Source organism: Schistocerca nitens, chromosome 1 (genome assembly GCF_023898315.1).
Source record: "Schistocerca nitens isolate TAMUIC-IGC-003100 chromosome 1, iqSchNite1.1, whole genome shotgun sequence".
NCBI lineage: Eukaryota > Metazoa > Arthropoda > Insecta > Orthoptera > Acrididae > Schistocerca > Schistocerca nitens.
The window spans coordinates 253,060,465-253,082,163 of NC_064614.1; the positions used below are offsets into that span (position 1 = coordinate 253,060,465).

A 21,699-nucleotide genomic window follows, 5' to 3' on the forward strand; every position below is an offset into this window, starting at 1 on the left:
AGGCATGTTCTCTGTGCCTGAACACACTGATTTTAGTACTTTGGTGCAGTAGCTTATACTCTTGTAATCTTGAACCAAGCAGCTGTGCCTTTTGTTTACTTAGCCCTAGATCACGTACAAAATCATTTAAATCTGCCTGTGTTAACAAATGTGGCGATGACTCACTTGTGCAGTGATATAAAGAATCATCATCTGTGATTTCTTCAGTACTACTTATTTCACTGTCACTCGGAATTTGATCTCGAGCTCTTGAAGGTACTGGAAGGTTGTCCGAATGCCGCACTGGCATTCTCGCTGAAGGCAGATCTGGGTAAACAATGTGCCTCTTCGACTTTTTGTTTGTAAAACCCTGAATTTTTGTTAGACAGAAATAACAGTCAGTAACATGATCCTTAGGCTCCCTCCACACCATGGGAACAGCAAACATCGCCACATTCTCTTTACCTTTCCACCACTGAATTAGTTTGCAGTAACATGTAGCACAACAGAAATATGGTGCCCATTCTTTATCTTGGTCTCCACCTCTACTCCAAAGTAATGTTTGTATGCTTTCTTTATGACTGAAGAAATTTTCTTCCTATTTCTGGCAAAAGTGAACTTCCCACAGATGTAGCAGAAGTTGTCCAGCTTATATCGACATCCACGACGACGTGGCATTTCTGCAAATTTAAAAATACTGCTTTGGTAATACACCTGTATTAACTTAATAGTAGGGAACTAGAGGAACGCTGATGTGTAAAAACGAGCAGTCGTTTTACCTTCAGCACCAGGCTCAATCAGTTTACACACAGGAATTAAAAAATTCATCCGTGCTCGGAAATACGACAGACAATTACTTGTCAGCCAAAACACCCACTCATTAAGACTGACACAAACTGCGGCTAACACCACTGTTGTAAACTCGATGCAACTGCCCCTAGGAGGCGTAAAGCTTTACTGCCGAGGCAGCGACCGGCTGTCGCCGTTCGAGTTAATGAGATGTTTCAGGTGGTCTTAATGACATAGGTGTGGCGGGGGTAACCTAATGATGTCCGATTCTTCCCACCTGCTGTTGCACAAGAAATTATCACGTTCTATCACTACTGGATGCGGCAACATACCCGTATTTCTTCAGAACATCTCTGTGTTTGCCATGAATTGTGAATATACATATATATATACATATTACATAAAAAGTATCCCTGACAACGATTTTTTGTTTACATATTTGAATTTCCCACGGTAAAATGGTCTAGAAGCACATACTTTAATATCAGAAATAGAACCCATGTTGAACAGTGTAATCTAAGGACATCACACACATCCATGCCCGAGGAAGGATTCGAACCTGCGACCGTAGCGGTCGCGCGGTTCCAGACTGTAGCGACTACCCGGCCCGCAGAATAATCATGAAGACACATGGCGAAGTCAGTTGTAAATTTGCCATATAGAACATTTTAACGTACGGAAATATTATTTAATGTCTACCGCATTGCGGAAGTTGGTGTTTTATTGCAGTTAATATTGGTTTTAAAATTTCTTGGAATTGTTTTTCTTCTTTTGTTGCGGCTTACTTTGGGCTACTTTAAGTCAATCAAATTTTAATGTTCTGTACTTTTCTATAGCTCAGAATTGTTTCATTCTTTTTGGTCTTGTTTTTCATTTCTTTTTCAAAGACTTGGGTTGTTCGTTTAGTTTTGTTTTTGACTTGAAACCTACCTTTAATATGTATATGTATATGTATGTATACCTTTAATGTGTATATATATAAGCTGTAAGCATATTTTCTGTGATTTGGAACTCTAGTAAGTCCTTCTCCGTTTCCATAATCCAATTTAGTTGGTTTTTATGTTGTGGAAATAATCAAAAATTTATTTTGTTAATCTACCGTGACGGAAAACACCGCAAAGCAAGAAGGAGTTGTGCGACGCAAACGAAAGTTGATAGGCGCGTTTTTACACCTGAAAGATGACGTTTAATTAGTCGCATAAGAATGGCGCTTGCAACGCCACTATGAGGATGAAAATCGGTTTGCTTTAAATACGCGTTGTAACGGTCATGAGCGTTAGCTACGTTTAAGATTGGACGTGGTGAGTTGATGTTAGTGAAGAAAGCCTTTAAGACAACAATGACGCCATTATCAACACCTCACTGAGTTTAAACGACGTCGTGTCGCTACGAGAAGCTGGATGCTCGTTCTGTGATACTGCAGAAAGACTTCGCAGGAATGTAGCCACTGTACATGATTGCTGACAGTGCTGGTTACGAGAACGTATGGTTGCAAGAAGCCCTGGCTCCGGATGGAAGACCATCGTGTACGGCGTATGACTGGCGCATTGTACTGCATCTGCAGCAGCAATTTGTGCAGCAGTTTGCAGCACTTGACACAATGAATTGTTATAAATCGTTTACTTCGGGGACAGCTCCGTGACAGACACACCGCAGCGTGTATTCCACTGACTCCAGACCACCGCCAAATGTGACTTCAGTGGTGAAATGAAATGTCGTGTGGCTAGAGCTTCCCTTCGGGTAGACCGTTAGCGTGGTGCAAGTCTTTTGAGCTGACTCCACTTCGGCGACTTGTCTGTTGATGAGGATGAGGTGATTATGATTACGACAACACAACACCCAGTCCCTGAGCGGAGGAAATCTACGACCCAGCCGGGAATCGAACCTGGGCCCCTTGGCATGACATTTCATGGCGCTGACCACTCAGCTACCAGGGCGGACATTTCAGTGGTGTCAAGCGAGAGCTCATTGGAGAACAGGGTGGAGGTCTTTTGTGCTGATTAAAGCTGGTTCTGCCTCGGTACCAGTGATGGCCGTGTGTTGGTTGAAAGGAGGCCAGTTGAAGGCCTGCAACCAATCTGTCTGTGTTGTAGACACACTGGATCTACACCACAAGTTAAGGTCTGGATGCGATTTCGTACGACAGCAGGAGCACTCTCGTGGTTATGCTTCGCGACCTGCAAATTTGTATTTCAATCTGTTTATTTGACATGTTGTGCTGCCATTCGTAAACGACATTCCAGGGGCGTTTTCCAACAGAACAGCTCTCGGCCAAATGCCGCTGTTGTAGCCCAACATGCTCTACAGAGTATTTACATGTTGCCTTAGTCTGCTAAATCACGAGATCTGTCTCCACTCGAGCACATATGAGACATCATTAGACGAAAACACCAGCGCTATCCACAACCAGCGTTAACTATCCCTTATTGACCGACGAAGTGCACCAGGCATGGAACTCCATCCCACGAACTGTCATCCGCCATCTTCACAACACACTTACGCACGCCTGCATGCTTACGTTCAACATTCTGGCATTTTTAAGCTGTGGTCTTGCAACGGAAATCACTGAAATGTGTTACCTAGACAAACGTACTCCTGAAATTTCATTACTCTTCATCGATGATTTTTTGTTATTCATTTGGGTTAATTCTGGGGGTGTGTCCTTAAAATCAATTCTTCTTTTCCTCATTGTGTCTGAGAGGTTTTCAGTATTTGGTAAAGAGTTTCGTTTTTTATGCGAATTAGTTTTTGTGGAATCTGGGATCAAGAATTTCTTTGATCTCCCGCCTTTAAACCGGGCCGTGGTTGGTGATGGACAATGTTTCGGATGCGTACACGGCTTTCTATTTGATTACTGTATTGTAATGTCTTATTTTTTCATTCCACAAGGGATATATTTGTTGTATGTGTTTTTGGTGAGTTGGGAGGTCAGTTCAACTTTATTTCTTCCAGTTTCCGTTGCCTTTTTCTCGAGAGCATTCCAACTGATCCACTTTCCAAGAAGTGTGAAATCTCTGACGATCTCTATTTTTTGTTCTCCCAATTTAAAATATTTTGGTGGCTTTTCTACGTCTGTGATTATCTTGGTCTCCTCAAAGGGGATTTTGAGACCTATTTTTTCAGCTTGTTTTTGTAGTTCGAGGGTCTGTTCTTCGCCTTCTTCCCAGGTCTTGTTTTTGTGGTTCCAGGGTCTGTTCTTTGTCTTCTTCCCACGTCTCAGCTAGTAGGGCCTTATCACATCTAAAGGCTAGGCAATTGACTTTAATGGCTTTGTTTTTTGTTCCTAGACGGATTCCGCTATGGATAATCGTGTTCCACACTCTGACTACTTTTTCCAAGACGCATTTAAATAGCAGTACACTACTTTTTATTTCCAAAGGGTTGGAGAATTCTGCCATGAATCTGACTTGGTAGTACGCGTTTTTAAGCGTTTCTCTAATTAAGGTTTGTGGTTTTGTTGTCTCAGTTTAATTTGTTTAGTATAGAGATAAGGGATTCCCGGTTTGTTGCGGCGTATGCTTTCTGAAAGTCAATGAAAGTGATAACATATGATTTTGATCTAAATTTTTGATAGGGCATGAAGTTTCTGAGGTTTAGAATTTAACCTGGGCAGGATCTTCCTTTCAAGAAACCCACTTGGTATTCTCCATGTCGATGGTCTGGTTGGGTTTTGCCCTGTTTGTAAGACTTTAGAGAATGTGTTGTATGTTACGTCTAGGAGTCAGATCCCTCTGTAGTTGTTGGGGTCTGTTTTAGACCCTTCCTTATGGTGTGGGGTGGATCATAGCTGTCTTCCATTCACCTTGAATTCTTTCATTAATCCAAATTTCTTCAGAGGCTTTATAGCTTCTGGGATTTGAAATGACTCTCTGCAGTTCCTTGGTGGAAGGTGGTTTAGAGTTAAGGTTGGTTATTGTTGAGGTCTTAAAGTCAATTTTTCTATGAGTTCTTAACAGTTGAGAAGGTTTTTGAAACATTCTGTTAATATCTTGGAATTATCACTGTTGCTGTGGGCAATACTTCAGTTTTTGTCTTGGAGCTGTAGGGTTGGTGGGCTGTATTTGGTTATTTTTTGTTTATTAGTCTTAAAAAAAGTTGCTTGGGTGTTTTTTTATGAGCTCTTCATTGATCTGAAAGAGGAGTTGGTTTTCTTGGGCTTTTTTATTCCTTTGATGTTTTTGCTTACTAATTTTCTTATGTTTAGGAAGTTTTTTCTGTTAAGTTCATTTTTCTGTGATTGCCGCTGTTGCTATTCCTTTCTTTTTATGTCAAGGGGTCTGTCACATGCTGCTGTTCACCAGGCAAGTTTTTTGGCTTTGACCATGGGAGCTAAATGTTCGGCTTTACTCATTAGACTTTCTTTATTTGATCCCAGTATTGGCTTTGCACATCTTCAATTGCCAGGAGATACTCCATTGAGTTTATCATATTTTTTTGGATCGACTTTTCTTCTTTTGTGGTTCCTAGTTCCGTTTTTCCTTTTGAGGAATTTTGCATTGTAATAAATACTTTAAAATTTATGGAGCCACAATTTTTCTTGCTCAAGGTTTTTTTCGTGTGATTTTAAGAGATTGTAACATTCCGTGACCCTTTAAGATATATGAACTGTGAGTAACTCCTCAATAAACGACTTGTAGTCACTTTTCATAGACATCTTACAGAGATACCGGTACCATTTTCGCTTTTTCATATAGAACTAAAGTAATTTTTGCCACAATTATCAAATTCTAAAAGACTAATTCAGCGAGGTTCCACACTTTAATATACGATTACGCTTGTTTATAATCATGCCTAGTGAAGCTCTGTGGTGTTCAAACCATTCTCCAAGTAGATGAACAGCTTTACTTTTGATGTTACCCCGTAGAATGTGTTGTACTGCTATAATACTGAAAAGGAACTCAACAAAAGCAAAATATTTAAATTGAGATAACACTTCCTTAATCAATGTAAAGAAATTTGTACTCTACGCGACAGCTTTATGTTTTAATGCTCTTCAATTAGAATACAAAATTTGAGTTACATGCTCGATATTTTAAAATTTAAGTTTTCAATATCCGTGGGACATACTTGTTTTAATCCGTGCGAGAATTTCTCTCAGTAGAGCATTTAGTTGTATTTTGGCACTCAGCTATCCGGGAATCATGCAGGATGTTTAGAAAAAGTGTGAGAACGGCCTTGCCGCAGCGATAACACCGGTTGTTGTCACATCACCGAAGTTAAGCGCTGTCGGGCCTGTCTAGCACTTGGATGGGTAACCGTCCGCGTCTGCAGAGCGCTGTTGGCAAACACTCAGTCCTTGTGAGGCCAGTTAAGGAGCTGCTTGACTGAAAAGTAGCTGCTCTGGTGACGAAAACTGACAACGACCGGGAGAGCGGTGTGCTGACCACATGTCCTCCATATTCGCATCGAGTGGCGTCTATCGGCTGCGGACGACACGGCATTCGATCGGTCGGTACCGTTGGGCCCTACTGTTCCAACAGAGTATAAAAGAAGTATCCCATATTTTTAAAGTCGATAGCACTAGTCGAAAGTAGAAACTAGCATCCGTTTTAAAAATATTATGGTTTTCTTTTGTCAGGAAGCAATAAACCCCACCTTTTAAGGACAGGAGAAAAGCAGAAGTGTTTCCCTTGTCGTTAGTGTAAAATGAAAGACTCTGAACAAAGGAAAGGACGTTAACACTTTTAATAAAGTTTCAAAGATTAAACCAAGTAAAAGTGGCTTAAACCGTCCATATCTTATACGAGCATGTTACAAATATATAGAATTTTACTCACTTCACTTCCATTACAGAAGTTTACTCACCATAACATTCTGTCACTGAATACCTTCCAAATAGCCCTCACATATTACATAGCACTTAAATGTGTAGAACTCAAAATATTCACAAAGCTGCACAAAACACAACCTCATGTCTGACAGCAACAAAGACAGTATAAAATGCGGCTAACTCCTTATGACGGTCTCTAAAACGGATTCCTTTATGTGATTATAAAATTGGTCACTAAACTGAAACACTAGCCACGAAATATCATGTATACCTAGGTACGCTATCCACAAGGTACAACACTCTCTCCTAGTAATGTCTCACAGTAAGACACATAGGCTTGCTGATGCTACTGAGCCATGTGAAAGCCATGTGTTAGGAACGTATTTCATGTTATTTATCACCAGGGGATACGAAAGTCACTAGCATAGCTCAAAGACGATCTATTCACTGTTTTGTTCTTCTAAGGAACTCACATCACTCCTTAAATAAAGAAGCCATAGACTTACTAAAAATAACTAGATCGCTCACTGGCGCCAGTGTAGCGTTTCCATACTGAAGTCGCCATTGGTAGGGCTACGCTGTGTTTGTACTTAGTAAATAATGCCATATATCTGACAGAGTGTTGCATACACAATGAAGTAACACATGAGGACTTTGAATCCCTGTTAGAAAGATATGCGAAAATGAAATGGCTAGTTCAAGCTATTATTAAATTCCAAGCTAGCTGAAGGAAAAATACGACAAAATTGTGGAAAGGAACGTAGATAAAATTTTGCCATGTAAAAAAATTAAAGAGGAAAAATTAAGCGCCAAAGATAGACGCAGGCTATTTGTAAGGAAATATTACACAACAACCGAGGCTGAAAAACTAAGTAAATGAAAACATAATCCCACTATACGCTACTACATACGTTTCATGCAACTGTCTTGAACCAATAACTTGCCGCGTTGTTGCTCCTACTTGTCAGGAACGAACCATACATTCCTGGATAGATGCCTGTAATTTCCCGTCTTTTGATGTAGACCTTATGCAGAAAACTAGGGAGTTAAGCTATTTAAGCCACGTTCCTTCATTTTCTTGTTTCGTTTCGTTTTGTTGTCTGTCATACCTTCCAAATCATTAGGGCTGTTTTCACATTAATCCGCCCGAACTGCGGCTTCGATTCGAGAACACTTGCTTCAGTTCCCCGCTACGGTATGGTTGGTGCTAGGGTGAAACATATCTGCCCGATGTACTTTGCAAGCAGAGCCCTGCCGCGCAGTCAGATGCCGTTAGGATATGAGTCCGCATTGCCCATGTGAACACGGAAGAGCACACGTCCTTTATCGGTTTTTCTGAGGCTGGATCTTTGTCCTTGCCGCTGGTCAAGGCAGCAGCCAACTTGTTCTACGTGTTAAAGTCAGACGTCAGTATCTTGTGCATTATGGACGAGGCCATTTCGGAGCAGCAGCATTCAAGATTTATGGTCAGAGTACTGCTTGCTAGAGTTACATTGGTTAATTCTGTATTGCACTAGTTTTAGCTTTGCAAGTTTGGTCTCATTGTTCGCAAGATTAGATCTTGTTCCGTTCGGGGCTTCGTCCATGGGACAAGGATTAATATCGATTTTTCATTTAGTAATCCCGGATTATAGGCCGTTTCCCACATTTATTTCCTACCTATTTAATATTATAGAAATCTGAAAATACACTGGCGGAAGAAAAAAGTACACCCGTTTAGAGGTTTGTCCAGTTCACTCAAGATTTATTGTTGCAGCGGTGCATATGGACCACATGAAATGTGTACATTTACAGATCAATAGCACATACGGTTCCGAAGTACAAGGTACCGATCCACGCTGTAGCACCCATGTTATTATGTGACGTAGCCTCCATGGGCAGCAATGCAAGCACTGACTCTGGCATCCAGTATATCGTACAGATGGCGAATACTGTCCTGGGATACGTTACGGCACGCCTGATCGATCTTTTCTCGGCTGGCGAGTCATACGAGTCAAATCTCGTCCCATCATATCCCACACGTGCTCTATTGGAGACAAGTCCTGAGATCGTGCTGGCCAGGAAAGTTGTTGGACGTCTTTAAGAGCTTATTGAGTTTCATGGGCAGTCTGTGGGTGAGAATTATCCTGTTGGAAAAACACATCACCTTCCTGTTGCAGGAACGGCAAAAGAACGGTTCTATCAACATTCTGCACATACCGGGCGCTGGTTAGCGTCCCCTTCAGAAAGATCAAGAAAGGTAGTAGGAGTAATCCACTAAATTACAGGCCCATATCGTTAACGTCGATATGCAGCAGGATTTTAGAACATATATTGTGTTCGAACGTAATGAATTACCTCGAAGAAAACGGTCTATTGACACACAGTCAACATGGCTTTAGTAAACATCGTTCCTATGAAACACAACTAGCTATTTATTCACACGAAGTGCTGAGTGCTATTGACAAGGGATTTCAGATCGATTCCGTATTTCTGGATTTCCGGAAGGCTTTTGACGCTGTACCACACAAGCGGCTCGTAATGAAATTGCGTGCTTATGGAATATCGTCTCAGTTATGTGACGATCTGTGATTTCCTGTCAGGGAGGTCACAGTTCGTCGTAATTGACGGAAAGTCATCGAGTAAAACAGAAGTGATTTCTGGCGTTCCCCAAGGTAGTGTTATAGGCCCTTTGCTGTTCCTTATCTATAAGAACGATTTGGGAGACAATTTGAGCAGCCGTCTTCGGTTGTTTACAGATGACGCTGTCGTTTATCGACTAACACAGTCATCAGAAGATCAAAACAAACTGCAAAACGATTTAAAAGAAATGGTGCGAAAAGTGGCAGTTGACCTTAAATAACGAGAAGTGTGAGGTCATCCAGATGAGTACTAAAAGGAACGCGTTAAACTTCGGTTACACGAAAAATCAGTCTAATCTAAAAACGTAAATTCAACTAAATACCTAGGTATTAGAATTACGAACAATTTAAATTGGAAGGAACACATAGAAAATGTGGGAAAAGCTAACCAAAGACTGCGTTTCATTGGCAGGACACTTAGAAAATTTAACAGACCTACCAAGGAGACTGCCTACACTACGCTTGTCCGTCCTTTTTTAGAATATTGTTGAGTAGGTCTATGTCGTACACGCAAACAAGCATCACTTCCGTGCACGCAGAATTTGCTTTTGTCGCCGAAGACCACGGCAAGCCCTGCACTTCCATGCTGTGTCGTGAGTGGCAGACGGGCTGTTGGTATCGTTTACCTTGGTATACCTCTCTGTTGACCATATCGACGCTTAAAAAAAGAAAAGTTCCAGTTTTGGCCACCAGATGCAAATGTGGCGCTGTACAGGATCTCGTCGACGTCCCAGGTGCTCATATTGAACAAACTGTGACAGCGGCGGTTAATAATAAAATCAACATTATGGCTCTGTCACTTGTTTGACCTTTTCTGTCCACGTCCCGATCATAATCCATTACATGTGATAACATTTCCTTCCATAAAAACTTCAAAACTTTACGAAATTTATGCTCGGTTTGTATCTGCCTATTCACCCATTGTCCACGTTCGCAACTGACACGAGCGCAGCTCACTGCAAAATAATTTGCGTTCCTCAGAATTAATATACTGAGAAACTACTTTCGGCAGGTAGAGTATCTTCCTTTCTTTCATGCAACTTTCAACCAGTCTGAGCTGCAGAGAGCTTCGAGACACATGCTGCAGTCCTGAATACGTTGAGCGTTGGTTCTTTTGTGGTTCACTCTTAAGGAGCACTTTACATCTGTATACGTTTCCTCTATAAGAGAAGATGCACCAAATCTTATAGGTTGTCTTAGAATGATTGAATGTCTTGCTTATAGTTTTGTGTTACTTTAACAAATTTTAGTAACCCCTTCATATACAGGGTGGTCAGAACTAGTCTGGAAATCTTGTAAGGGTGTTGTAGGGTAGGTTGTGCTGAAAAATAACTGTTAAGAAACGAATTTGCTACGTTGTGCCGCTTCCGAGTTGATTAGCATTGACGTTAGCCAATCAGGTCCTAGCGCGCAGATTCAAGCTGCCCGCCAAAGACGATCTCGCCAAATGTGTTCTTCGTTTGGTTTCCTAAAACTGATCAAGAGAGCGATCCGAAAATTTAACACGGACGGTAGTGAGGATCGAACCCGGGCCAAAGGCTGATCAGTCTCGTGCGCTATCCTCTACCCTATGAGACTATCTGACACTAATTGTATCTGGCACGCCGCTAGAATTTGCGAGCGCTACGACTCTTAAAGTAGTAGATGCATTTTGCTACGTGGGGAGCAAAATAACTGATGATGGTCGAGGTTGAGAGGATATAAAATGTAGACTGGTAGCGCCAAGGAAACCGTTTCTGAAGAAGAGATATTTGTTAACATCGTGTATAGATTAATGTGTCAGGAAGTCTTTTCTGAAAGGAGTTGTGTGGAGTGTAACCATGTATGGAAGTGAAACATGGTCGATAAATAGTTTAGACAAGAAGAGAATAGAAGCTATCGACGGAGGGATTAGGGCGTATAAACTATGGTTCCCAACTGACGAACGAATCACTGTCAACAGTATTAAGCTGGCTGGGTACTTTTATGACCACAGTTGGACACAGTTAGGCCCAGGCTGTGCCCCAATATCATTATCCATGTTATGGACGGCGGATATGGAGGCCGATTGCTCATATATAAATAATACTTTCAGTACTGGTGCAATTAATTTTTGTGATACATATTTCAAAGCGTCCTGTTTTCCTTCCCTTGACTTTTGAAGCAAGTTTTATTTTATGATCCATCTTTTTCACATTTGATGATATCGTAATCAAGTCTAGTGCAGTTGTTTCAGGCCGAACAAGAAGCACAATAGCTAAGGCATGGGATTCGTCTTCTGAGGAGAGCGACTGAAATCCCTTCCCACTACTCAGGTTAACGCTGTCCGTGGTTTCCTTGACTGATTTAAGTGAAATGGCGGTACAGTTTTTTTGAAAAGGTTACTGTCTATTACCGCCCCCCCCCCCCTTTCCGTGTACGGTCAGTGTTTGTTTACCTTGTCTCCGATGGAGTGTTGAACCCTAACCTCCCTTTTTACGTTTCTCTCGTAAAATGAAATATTGTTCAGCGTAGTTAAGAAAGAAACAGTCGAATATAAGAAGTATATACATATATCAATACTTCGAGGCCCAATGCTGTGAACAACAGGCTTCCAGTTAAGTTGGGTTATGTGGGAAGGGGTGGGGGTGGAGGGTCACAGTTGGATAGTACTATGAATGGGGAGAGGCAAGGATAATCCAAACATGGAACACAAACCTTTCAGCAGAAGAAAGGACAGTGTACGAGAATAACCATATGGCACCCTCCTATGCCAACCTGTTGGTGGGCCATTTAGAGGAAATAATCAAAATGGCTCTAAGCACTATGGGACTTAACTTTGAACTACTTAAACCTAACTAACCTAATGACATCACACACATCCATGCCCGAGGCAGGATTCGAACCTGCGACCGTAGCGGTCGCACGGTTACAGACTGTAGCGCCTAGAACCACTCGGCCACACCGACCGACTTGAGGAAATCTTCCTGGCCTTCCAAAACTCCCAACCTTCTGTCTGGTTAAGACTCATTGATGATGTTTTTATGGCCTGAACTCAGGGCCAAGACACCCTATCCACATTCCTTCACAATCTCATCAACTTCTCTTTCATTTACGTCACCTGGTCCACATCTTCCCCGTAAACTACCTTCCAGGACTTTGACTTCCACCTCTCTGATGGCTCCATCCACACCTCTGTCCACATTAAATCCACCAACTGTCAACAGTCCCTGCATTTTGACAACTGCCGAACCTTATACACCGAAATGTCCCTCTTGTACAGCCTAGTGACCTATGGACAACATATTTGCAGTGTCTAGAACTTTCCTGCCCATTATGCTGAAGATTGTATAATGCCCTTTACAGACAGGCAATACATCGCAAACTTAGTCCACAAACAGATTTCCCATGCTATGGCATATGCCATGCCACAACTGCCCTGCTCCCACCACCACAAGCATCAGTTACAAGGGAGTGGTTCCCCCTCCCCCTCATCACCCAGTATCATCTTGGACTGGAGCAACTGAAACGTATCTTTATCAAACTTTGAATATTTCTCATCATGCTCTGAAATGTGGGGCATCCTATCCAAAATCCTTCTGACTCCTCCTAAAGTGGTGTTCCACTGCCCACTCAACCTACCCAATATCCTCGTCCATCCCTATTTCAGTATCACTCCCAACAGCTTGCCACAGGGATATGATCCTTGTGGCGGATCAAGGTGCAATACCTGCCCAATCCACCCACCCAGCACCTCCTTCTCTAGCCCTGCTACAGGTCTACCCCATTAAGCCATCAGAGGCTGGGCCACCTGTGAAAGCAGCTATGTCATACACCAACTCTGCTACAAACAATGCACATCCTTTTTTATGTCAGTATGACTACTAATCAGATGCCCACCAACATGAATAGCCACTACAAAATTGTTGCCAACAACAAAGTTGACCACCCACTGGCACAACATGGGGCTTTGCACAACATGCTCAGTTTCGAAGGCAACCCAGGCCATCTGGATCCTTCCTATCACTGCTAGTTTCTCTGAACTACACACATGGGTGTCATCCTTACAACACATACTGTGCTTCCACAACTGTCCAGGCCTCATCAATCTCCAATAGCCAACTGCCCTCACACCCTCCACACCAACAGTTTCCTCTTCCTCCATCCTGTCATCCCCCCCTCTCCCACAAACCCAATTCATGCACCCACATCACCTTCAGCATGTGTCACTACCCACCAGGTTTGACAGCCATGCATCACATGTGTAGCCTGTGTACCTGCCACCCTTCCTTCCCTTATTCCTAGGCAGCAAACTGGCTGCCTCCTCCTAAGCTGCTAGTCACCTACCCCCACTCCATCTTCCTGCCTCCATCTCCCTCTACCCACCCCACCTGACACTATGGCCACTACAAGCTGGTCCAGTCGGTACTATATAGTGTCATGAGATTATTTTTGTGCATGTGGGAGGGGGGTGGGGGAGGAGGTAGGGGAAGGTTGTGGCAGCTGTGAGGTATCAAAGACATGCAGGACAAATGATGGGAGTAGAGAAGTACTGAGAGACTGGAATAACATTACATCCCCCCTGCTGACAAGCTTGATACCCCTGCAGATTTGAGCAGGTTTCTGCCAACTTTTTGACATCTCCACCATGAACCTACCATTATAATACCATTTGAGAACTCCACCATGACGTCCAACAACTCAAAACATTAGGTCCATCCCAAAAGCTGCTGCATGAACCTTTTTCCTCCTCACACTGGTTAGCACACTGGACTCGCATTCAGGAGGACGACGGTTCAATCCCGTCTCCAGCCATCCTGATTTAGGTTTTCTGTGATTTCTCTAAATCGTTTCAGGCAAATGCCGGGATGGTTCCTTTGAAAGGGCACGGCCGATTTCCTTCCCAATCCTTCCCTAACCCGAGCTTGCGCTCCGTCTCTAATGACCCCGTTGTCGACGGGACGTTAAACACTAACCACCACCACCACCACCATCCTCAACTGGCAATACCCCACACACTTGTCATCTGCTCTCAGAGTTGTTCAAACCCAATGCTACTGATCTCCCTACTTCTTGAAAAGAGATTTTTTATAGTTCCATTGCAGAATTCAGTTTTTGCTAAAAGAAACTGCCATCTTAAAACTAAACAGGTTTTTATTTCAACATATCATCTCTCCTCTGAGCCAGAAGGAAGAGTGATGTGGGACCTAGGTAAGCTGTGTAGGTTTTAATGTTACATAAAACCCAAAATGTGGGATATGCATCTTACTAAATAATTAATTTTACAGATGTAAATAAAGGGATTTTTTCTTTCACACCATCATTTCAAATATGATTTTTTTCAAGAACTGTATTAAATATCACTAGCCATAAACACAATTCAATCGCCGGCATTTATTTTTTCATATGCTTGCTAGTAATCAATTGTAAATTAATCAGTATTACAGTCTCTCATAATAGCTGCACAAATTTCTTATTTAACGAGGGAAATGATATCCTGAACATACGGATTTCCATGTGTCTCAATAAAATGCAGCACAACCTCATCCTTGTAAGATGTCTTCTGGCTGTTCTCTTCATTTCATTTACACCATGTGCTGTACTGGTATTGATCCTGAGTTTTGACTGCTGCTGGGTACACCACAAGAGGGATTTTACATCTGTGAACTGCAAAAGTTAGAAACCTTAATTAACATAATCTTCATTGACAATAAAGACCTATAAATCTTTTATTAAAATGCACAACATCGGAGTAGTTATATATATGTGTTCACCTATTTATCAGAGTGAGGATTACCTAAAAAGTACCATAAATACATTACAATAATAAAACATATGATGTCATACATTGCAGTAGATAAATACATAGGTATGAGAGATCTTGGATGCTACTCTTAGTACATCCTCATCACTTGCACACTCACCACTGATGTGGCTGAAAATGCCAGTTTATATTTATTTCCCTGCCACCTATTACGCTAGATCTGAATGTTTCACTATGCAGAAGATACTTTGGAACAAAATTAATTATAAAATCTACCAAGTATATAAGGCAGATGAAGATAAGCAAAATGAAGCAACATTGGCCAGCCATCTCTCATCAATGAACCTTCTGAAGTTGCAGCAAGTCTTTGTGGAGAATCAATATTCTAGTTTAAAAATTTGGCAGCTATATACTGGAGGAATTTCCGTCTTTGCTACAAAAAATTGCCACAAAACGTTTTAAAAGTATGTGGCGAATGAGAGTTAAAGAATGTCGTCTCTCCAGTGATGTTGTGATGATAGCTTTGAGTTCTTGGACAGGATTGTCATAGGTGATGAAATGTGATACCTTTCTTATATCAGAAAGCATCAAGAAACTGGTGCATTTGTATCACAGTGAAAGACTAGACTCAGACATGTATATTGGATTTGAACATTATTACAAAACTGAAAGATCACTGTGTTCATCAACTTCCTTTCCAAAAATAAGAATGTGAATTCTGATCATTATGGTGAAATCATGGAAACAAACCTGTCATGCTACTTTGTCAAAAACTGACATTCTGTGCCTGTGTCTGTGTGCAAAATACAGGCTAACTCTTACACAGAGATAACAGCAACCAGCCACTTTTTACATTGGTATTTATTCATTTAAATGGTGCCATTACCAGTTTCAAAGTGAGAGGTTCAACATAAGATGGCTAGTTCACATTAAGATACATTTTACATGAACTAGCCATCTGAAGATGAACCTGTTAGTTCAAAAGTGGTAACAGCACTATTTAAATAAATAAATAGCACCATAAGAAGTGGTTGGTTGCTGTTATCTTCTATGTAAGAGTCAACCTATGTGAGACATGACACTCAAAATGGGCTACTCATATAGGTTTTGTTTTCATCAACAAAATGCCTTCACACATGTAACTGATACACAATACATATTATGTGTGACTTAGGATAGGAAGTATTCAACAAGGGAAACTGACAGAGAATCTATATCATCACATAAATAAACAGAAAAAGCTGAACTCATATAGTAGATTTCCATGAGGTGCTTGGTTCAAATGATGACAATGTGTAGTGCTGCAACACTCTCTTCAACTGGCCAGTCTTCTTAAGTTCTGCACCCATGTCATTTTCAGTACCTAATGATAAAAAACGCTTCTCTGTGTAACTGGCACATATGTCTCATGTTGGTATGTCTTGTGGTGCATTGGTTGAGATAGGGATGTTAATTTTAGTGTCGAGATTGGTTTGTCGTCCACTATTCACTATTAACATCAATTGAAATTAAAACCATAGTAACAAATAACTGAAATAATTGAATAATTCATATCAAACTTGACATGATAATTTCTGAAAGATAATAGAAGAGTCAGAATTGAATCTATTTGTGCAAGGAATTTACAAAAGAATACCAACACAACACCGTAACCTTAACCAAACATGTTAAATATTCTATAATTACTTGCTCACAAATGCATCAGTAATTTAAATCAGAACCAGAAGACTGGCCAATTGAAGAGAGTGTTGCAGCATTACACATTGTCATCATTTGAACCAAGCACCTCATGAAAATCTACTAGATGAGTTCAACTTTTCTTGTCAATTGAGCAAGGAGAAAATCCTACTTAAAATTTTAAAATGAAATACACAGTAATTTTAAAAGGAAATATATAATAATCTAGATAAACAATGTCTGCCCATGCAGGAACATATAAAATGGAAGCTCAGGAGAAATGTGCAGGCAGTCAAACCATTTATTAATACAGCCACTGCACTAGACAACCTTTCTCAAAATTGAGGTAAAGCCTGGCAATTAAATAAGGTGCATGTTTGTTACATAAAAATGAGTGAAAAGTCAGATGACTTCAAACTGAAAGGGGGCAAAATGCACTGGTGATACACAAACTTGGCTATTGCATCTGTACAGTTCACACATGTGGTCACAAATCAAACAGTGACCGCTGTTAATATAATGTGCCAATCAGACTGAATTACGCTCACTACATACAACAGCTGACAACTGACTCATTATATGATAAGTTGACACCTAACTGGCAGAGAACAGCCCCATCTTACGATGTAGTTCCCTACTTCGCTGCCTCCAGGTTCTGTTTGGGTAAAAGACCAGCCAGTTAGCCCTGAAGTGAACTGCACTTAGCCACAGTAAGTATTTGATCAGCTCTCTCCTCCTTGTTGCAGCTGCCGTATTATGGCAGTATTATGGCAGCCACAGCATGCAGTCAAATCCTCTATAGGCATCTGACAACTGCTTGTTGCTCACTTGCTCTCCAACACCAGAGTCCTTGTCTCCTTGGCTCAAATGATGTGACAATGTGTGGTGCTGCAACACACTCTCCTTGCATTGGTGCTTATGTCATGGTGTGCAGCACCAACAAGGAGTTGCTCAGCCATCACTGCTGTACCAGTGATGCAGATTTGAAACAGCCGCAACTGCATAATATTTCATGATGCCACACCATCGCATGAACAGCACTCATGTTCTCCTAGATATACTTGCAATGAACTTCTAAAACAGAGTAATTTTTACCCTTCAAATATCTGCATCTGGCATTGTCCATCCATTACACGATTTTCATGATGTACTCACCAGAATATCCCAGAAAGAAACTGCAGCTGCTGCATACTGAGGCTTCAAATGCATTAATTTATTTGAAATTACAACTGAAGTGCAAGAAACTGTCTGGGGACATCTTCTATTCCTTTCTCAGACATAAACAAAAAGCTTCATGGGTTTACTAACAAACTCACACAAGTCTATGACAAATATATTCCCCTAAAGACTGGAAAATTAAGAAAGAAACCTGCACGTTGGCTAACTGAAGAACTAAAACAGCCATGAATCTCAGCGATACTGTACATCAGGCATACAAACTATGCCACATGCCTGAAAATCATATTGCTTACAAGCAGAGGTGAGGTAGAGTCACTCAAGCTACGGGAAAAGCAAAACTGAAGCTTGTCCATACATTAACTGACAACAGAAATAGACCAGCTACCCTTATGGAAACACCTGCGTGACCTTGGTCTAATCAAAGTGAAAGCTGCGGGCTGATCCCATTTCCCTGGGCAAAGAATTGAACCAGTACTTCACATTACCTACCACCAAACTGTATGACAAATGAAAGAGAGACTATTGATTACTTCAAGGGAGGTAAATGACTGTAGCCACAAAAAATTCTATCTAAAGCATGGGTCCTGCAGTATCTTGAAAAATGCCATCATTCATATGAGATCAGCATCTACTAGACATGATGGCCCCACACTCCAAATGATGAAGCTTATTATTGAGCCATTACTGCCCACCATAACTGATGTCTTCAACCACTCCTTTACCAAAATCATTTTCCCTGAGGCCTGGAAACAGTGATTAGGTAAGCCACTATCTAAAACGGATGTTGCCACAGCAGCCTCTAATTACCAGCCTATTTGCATTCTTCCTGCACTGTCCAAGGCTTACTAACTACAAAAAACCTACAACACAAATACTAATTAGGTTTCTGTAAACATCACAGCACAAAATCTGCCTTAATAAAGGTAACAGATGACCTGAAGCTTGCTGTGGATGCATTAGAGTCAACTACTGTGTGCTTCTTAGATTTCAACAAAGGCTTTACATTGCTGACTTTGACATTTTACTTGCCAAACTTAGCAGCCTAAATTTCTTGCCAAGTGCAGTGGTTTAGCTTATAGCTGGCATCTCACCAGCAATGCGTCATGTCCAGCACTATAAAGTCACAAGGGAGGCAAACAGTATCAGGCATCCCCCAGGCTTTGGCATTAGATCCTATACTCTTTTCATTGTATGTAAATGATGTGTCATCTCTTTAATCCTACTGCAAATGCCTCATGTACACCAAAAACCTCCACTTGTATCTAAGTGCAAAATCAATAAACCTGAAGACAGGTATAGAGAATTTCAGTACCAACCCATGTGCACTTTCGAGATGGGCACATCAACCCACCCAAAATCCAAGCAATACTTGCTCGTCATTGTAAGCTCGTTAGCCTGAGATACCAGGAATCCCTACCATCTTTAACCCTAAATGGGTCAAATATCAACTTCTCTAATTCAGCAAAGAGTCTAGAAGTAATAGCAGATGAAAATCTAAATTGGAATGAGCAATAACTACAATATGCAAGATGGTATCAGCATCTCTCCATGCCCTACCAAAATATAAAAAGCTATTCCCTCTCGTGCTTGTAAAGAAACTTGTACAAACATGTATACATCCAATTACTGATTACTGCAATGTTATACTATAATGTCTTTCTCAGGAAAGTGTATGGGGCCTGGAACTGGTTATGTGTTTGTAATATCTTGTTATGTGTTTGTAATATCTTGTTATGTGTTTGTAATATCTTGTTATGTGTTTGTAATATCTGTGATGTTTGCCTCTTTGATCATAATTCATCAGCTATGCACAGCTGTTCTGGCTGCATGCAGACAAGCATAGAGATTTCCATACCCTCTATTGTCTTATAATGAACACTGTCCCTCATATCTCTCCTCAAACTTAATACTCTTATCTGAACAACATGGCAGAAACACCTTCCCCCTTCATCATTCAGCCACTTTTTCAAAATACTTCTCAGTAGCAGGAATCTAACTCTGGAACAGCCTCCCACATTATAGTAAAGAACTGAATAACATCTCCAGCCTCACAAGACAGTAAATGACATTCCTACTAATGCAACAATAAGGATTACCATTGTTCCTGTATGCGCTCTTTACTTTGTACATTCTTCTTTTCAATTAGGTCTTAGCTGGTGCATCTCCTTAAGTTTCCTTTCCCCTGGACTTGCCATATCTGACAATGTCTATCTTGTACACCTTTAAATTCTTTTGATACCACCACTATCATTATTGTTATTGTTATTATTATTAAATTATCATTACTATCACTATTAGTGGCAGTTGCAGTAGTCCTAACTCTGGCAGTATTATTTACCAACACTGCCATTTCAGACACTCAGATCATTTTAATATTATCTGTCATATTAAAATTGTTATTCTTTAGGAAACTATAATGTAAACAAGGTACTGTATGTGCGAAATCCCAGTCCAATGTAAGAGAGGGCATGATGGCTCTAATTAGTTGAGGTTAACTAAATAAATAAAGAAAACATTGAGTTACACAAGTGCAGTACATCTACTATAGTCTGTCCATACTTAAGGACTGACATTTCAGCAGGAGCACATAGAGGCATGGAATACAGTTCCACATCAAACGTGGAACACATGCGTAATCTTACATTTCATTCAACTCACTCAAACAAACTATTCATTTTATAAATAAGTAAAAGCATCAATATTTTCTGAAAGAGTTATACTATGTTCAATTTTAGCTTTGTCTGGGGCAACAAATTATTGAGATGATATAAAGACAGTTTACAAATGTTTCTGAATTTTCAACATGTGGGAAACTTGGTTGTTACTAACATTAGGCGAATATATTAAGTGAATGAAATCTTAAGCTTACATCATATTTTCATAAGTTTGAAACCAGAACTCTGTCAGAGTGCTCTAATGTGAGATAATTTGAGTTAAATATGATGAATAATGGTCTACGCATGCATCAACTACTAATCGGGTGCCTATATGGTTTCAACATGAGAAACAGATCCTACAGGTTTGTAATAAAACTATTTAATTTCTCTAATCTGCCTACTTCATTCTAACACAACAAAAAATAAGATTAAGTGTGTTCATCATGGTGGGGAAACATATTTTAAATAGGCCTACCTCTACTGTTTAGAAAGAACAAAAGCAATACTAATAACAGGGTCTCCATATTACAGCAGTTATACTGAAACAGTAATATTTAATTTGAGTGATACTGACTGAGTTCCTGAGATGATTAAAATTTCAAAATTTTCAATGATATGATTTTGTTATGTAGTTACTTACTGACATAAATTGTGCCCACCAAAACCACAGCTGTATCTCCTGTGCTCCATTTCCTTGGGGATAATGGAAAAAACCCTCTGAAATCACTCTTGTTGCTAAGATGGATTCTTGAAATGTCAGTTTCATTGTCATTATCGCTGCCACTATTGTCATTTCATGAAATTTTCATCTACTCCACTGAATTTTCCAAAGGAGCTTCATTCTGCCACCCTCGTTCTATGATGCTCTCCGTACATTTGACAATTTTCTGAGGTGACATTCCTGACAGCTACTCTTGTTAGTGCTTCTACTGCAGAAAGGGTAAATTTACCAATATTACTTGAAACATAACCTTTAATTTGGGCTTCATCCTCTGTATTGTTTCCTGGTGTGCTTCCAGGCCGCTGAGTATCTTTTTCTTATTGGTAGCTGATCACACATTACTCTAAATTTGTGGACCACTTTCTAAAACTTTCCCAGTAGGAATGAGAATGTACCCTTGAATTCCATGATTGTTTTCTCCATTCCCTCTCTCCACTCCTGGCTCATTTATAGGCCACCTTATATATTTTTTCTAAGTATTCCAGTTGGATCAGCCTCTGCATTCTCCACACCCACTTCTGGCTGATCGTCTGTACACAGGATGCCATCTACCATGTTTCTTGTTTCTGCGTTAGTTGTGATCC

The 21,699-nt window shown here is 40.6% G+C and overlaps 1 protein-coding gene across 1 annotated transcript in view; it reads right to left on the reverse strand.

Moving 5' to 3' along the window:
* Positions 1-14,496: 14,496 nt before the first annotated feature.
* Positions 14,497-21,699, reverse strand: part of LOC126247391 (parathyroid hormone/parathyroid hormone-related peptide receptor-like) — a 931,061-nt gene continuing 923,858 nt past the window's right edge. Inside the window, exon 14 of the mRNA XM_049948475.1 lies at positions 14,497-14,784. Coding sequence (XP_049804432.1) covers positions 14,699-14,784 — 86 coding nt within the window. The 3' untranslated portion in view covers positions 14,497-14,698. The remainder of the gene's footprint in view (positions 14,785-21,699) is intronic.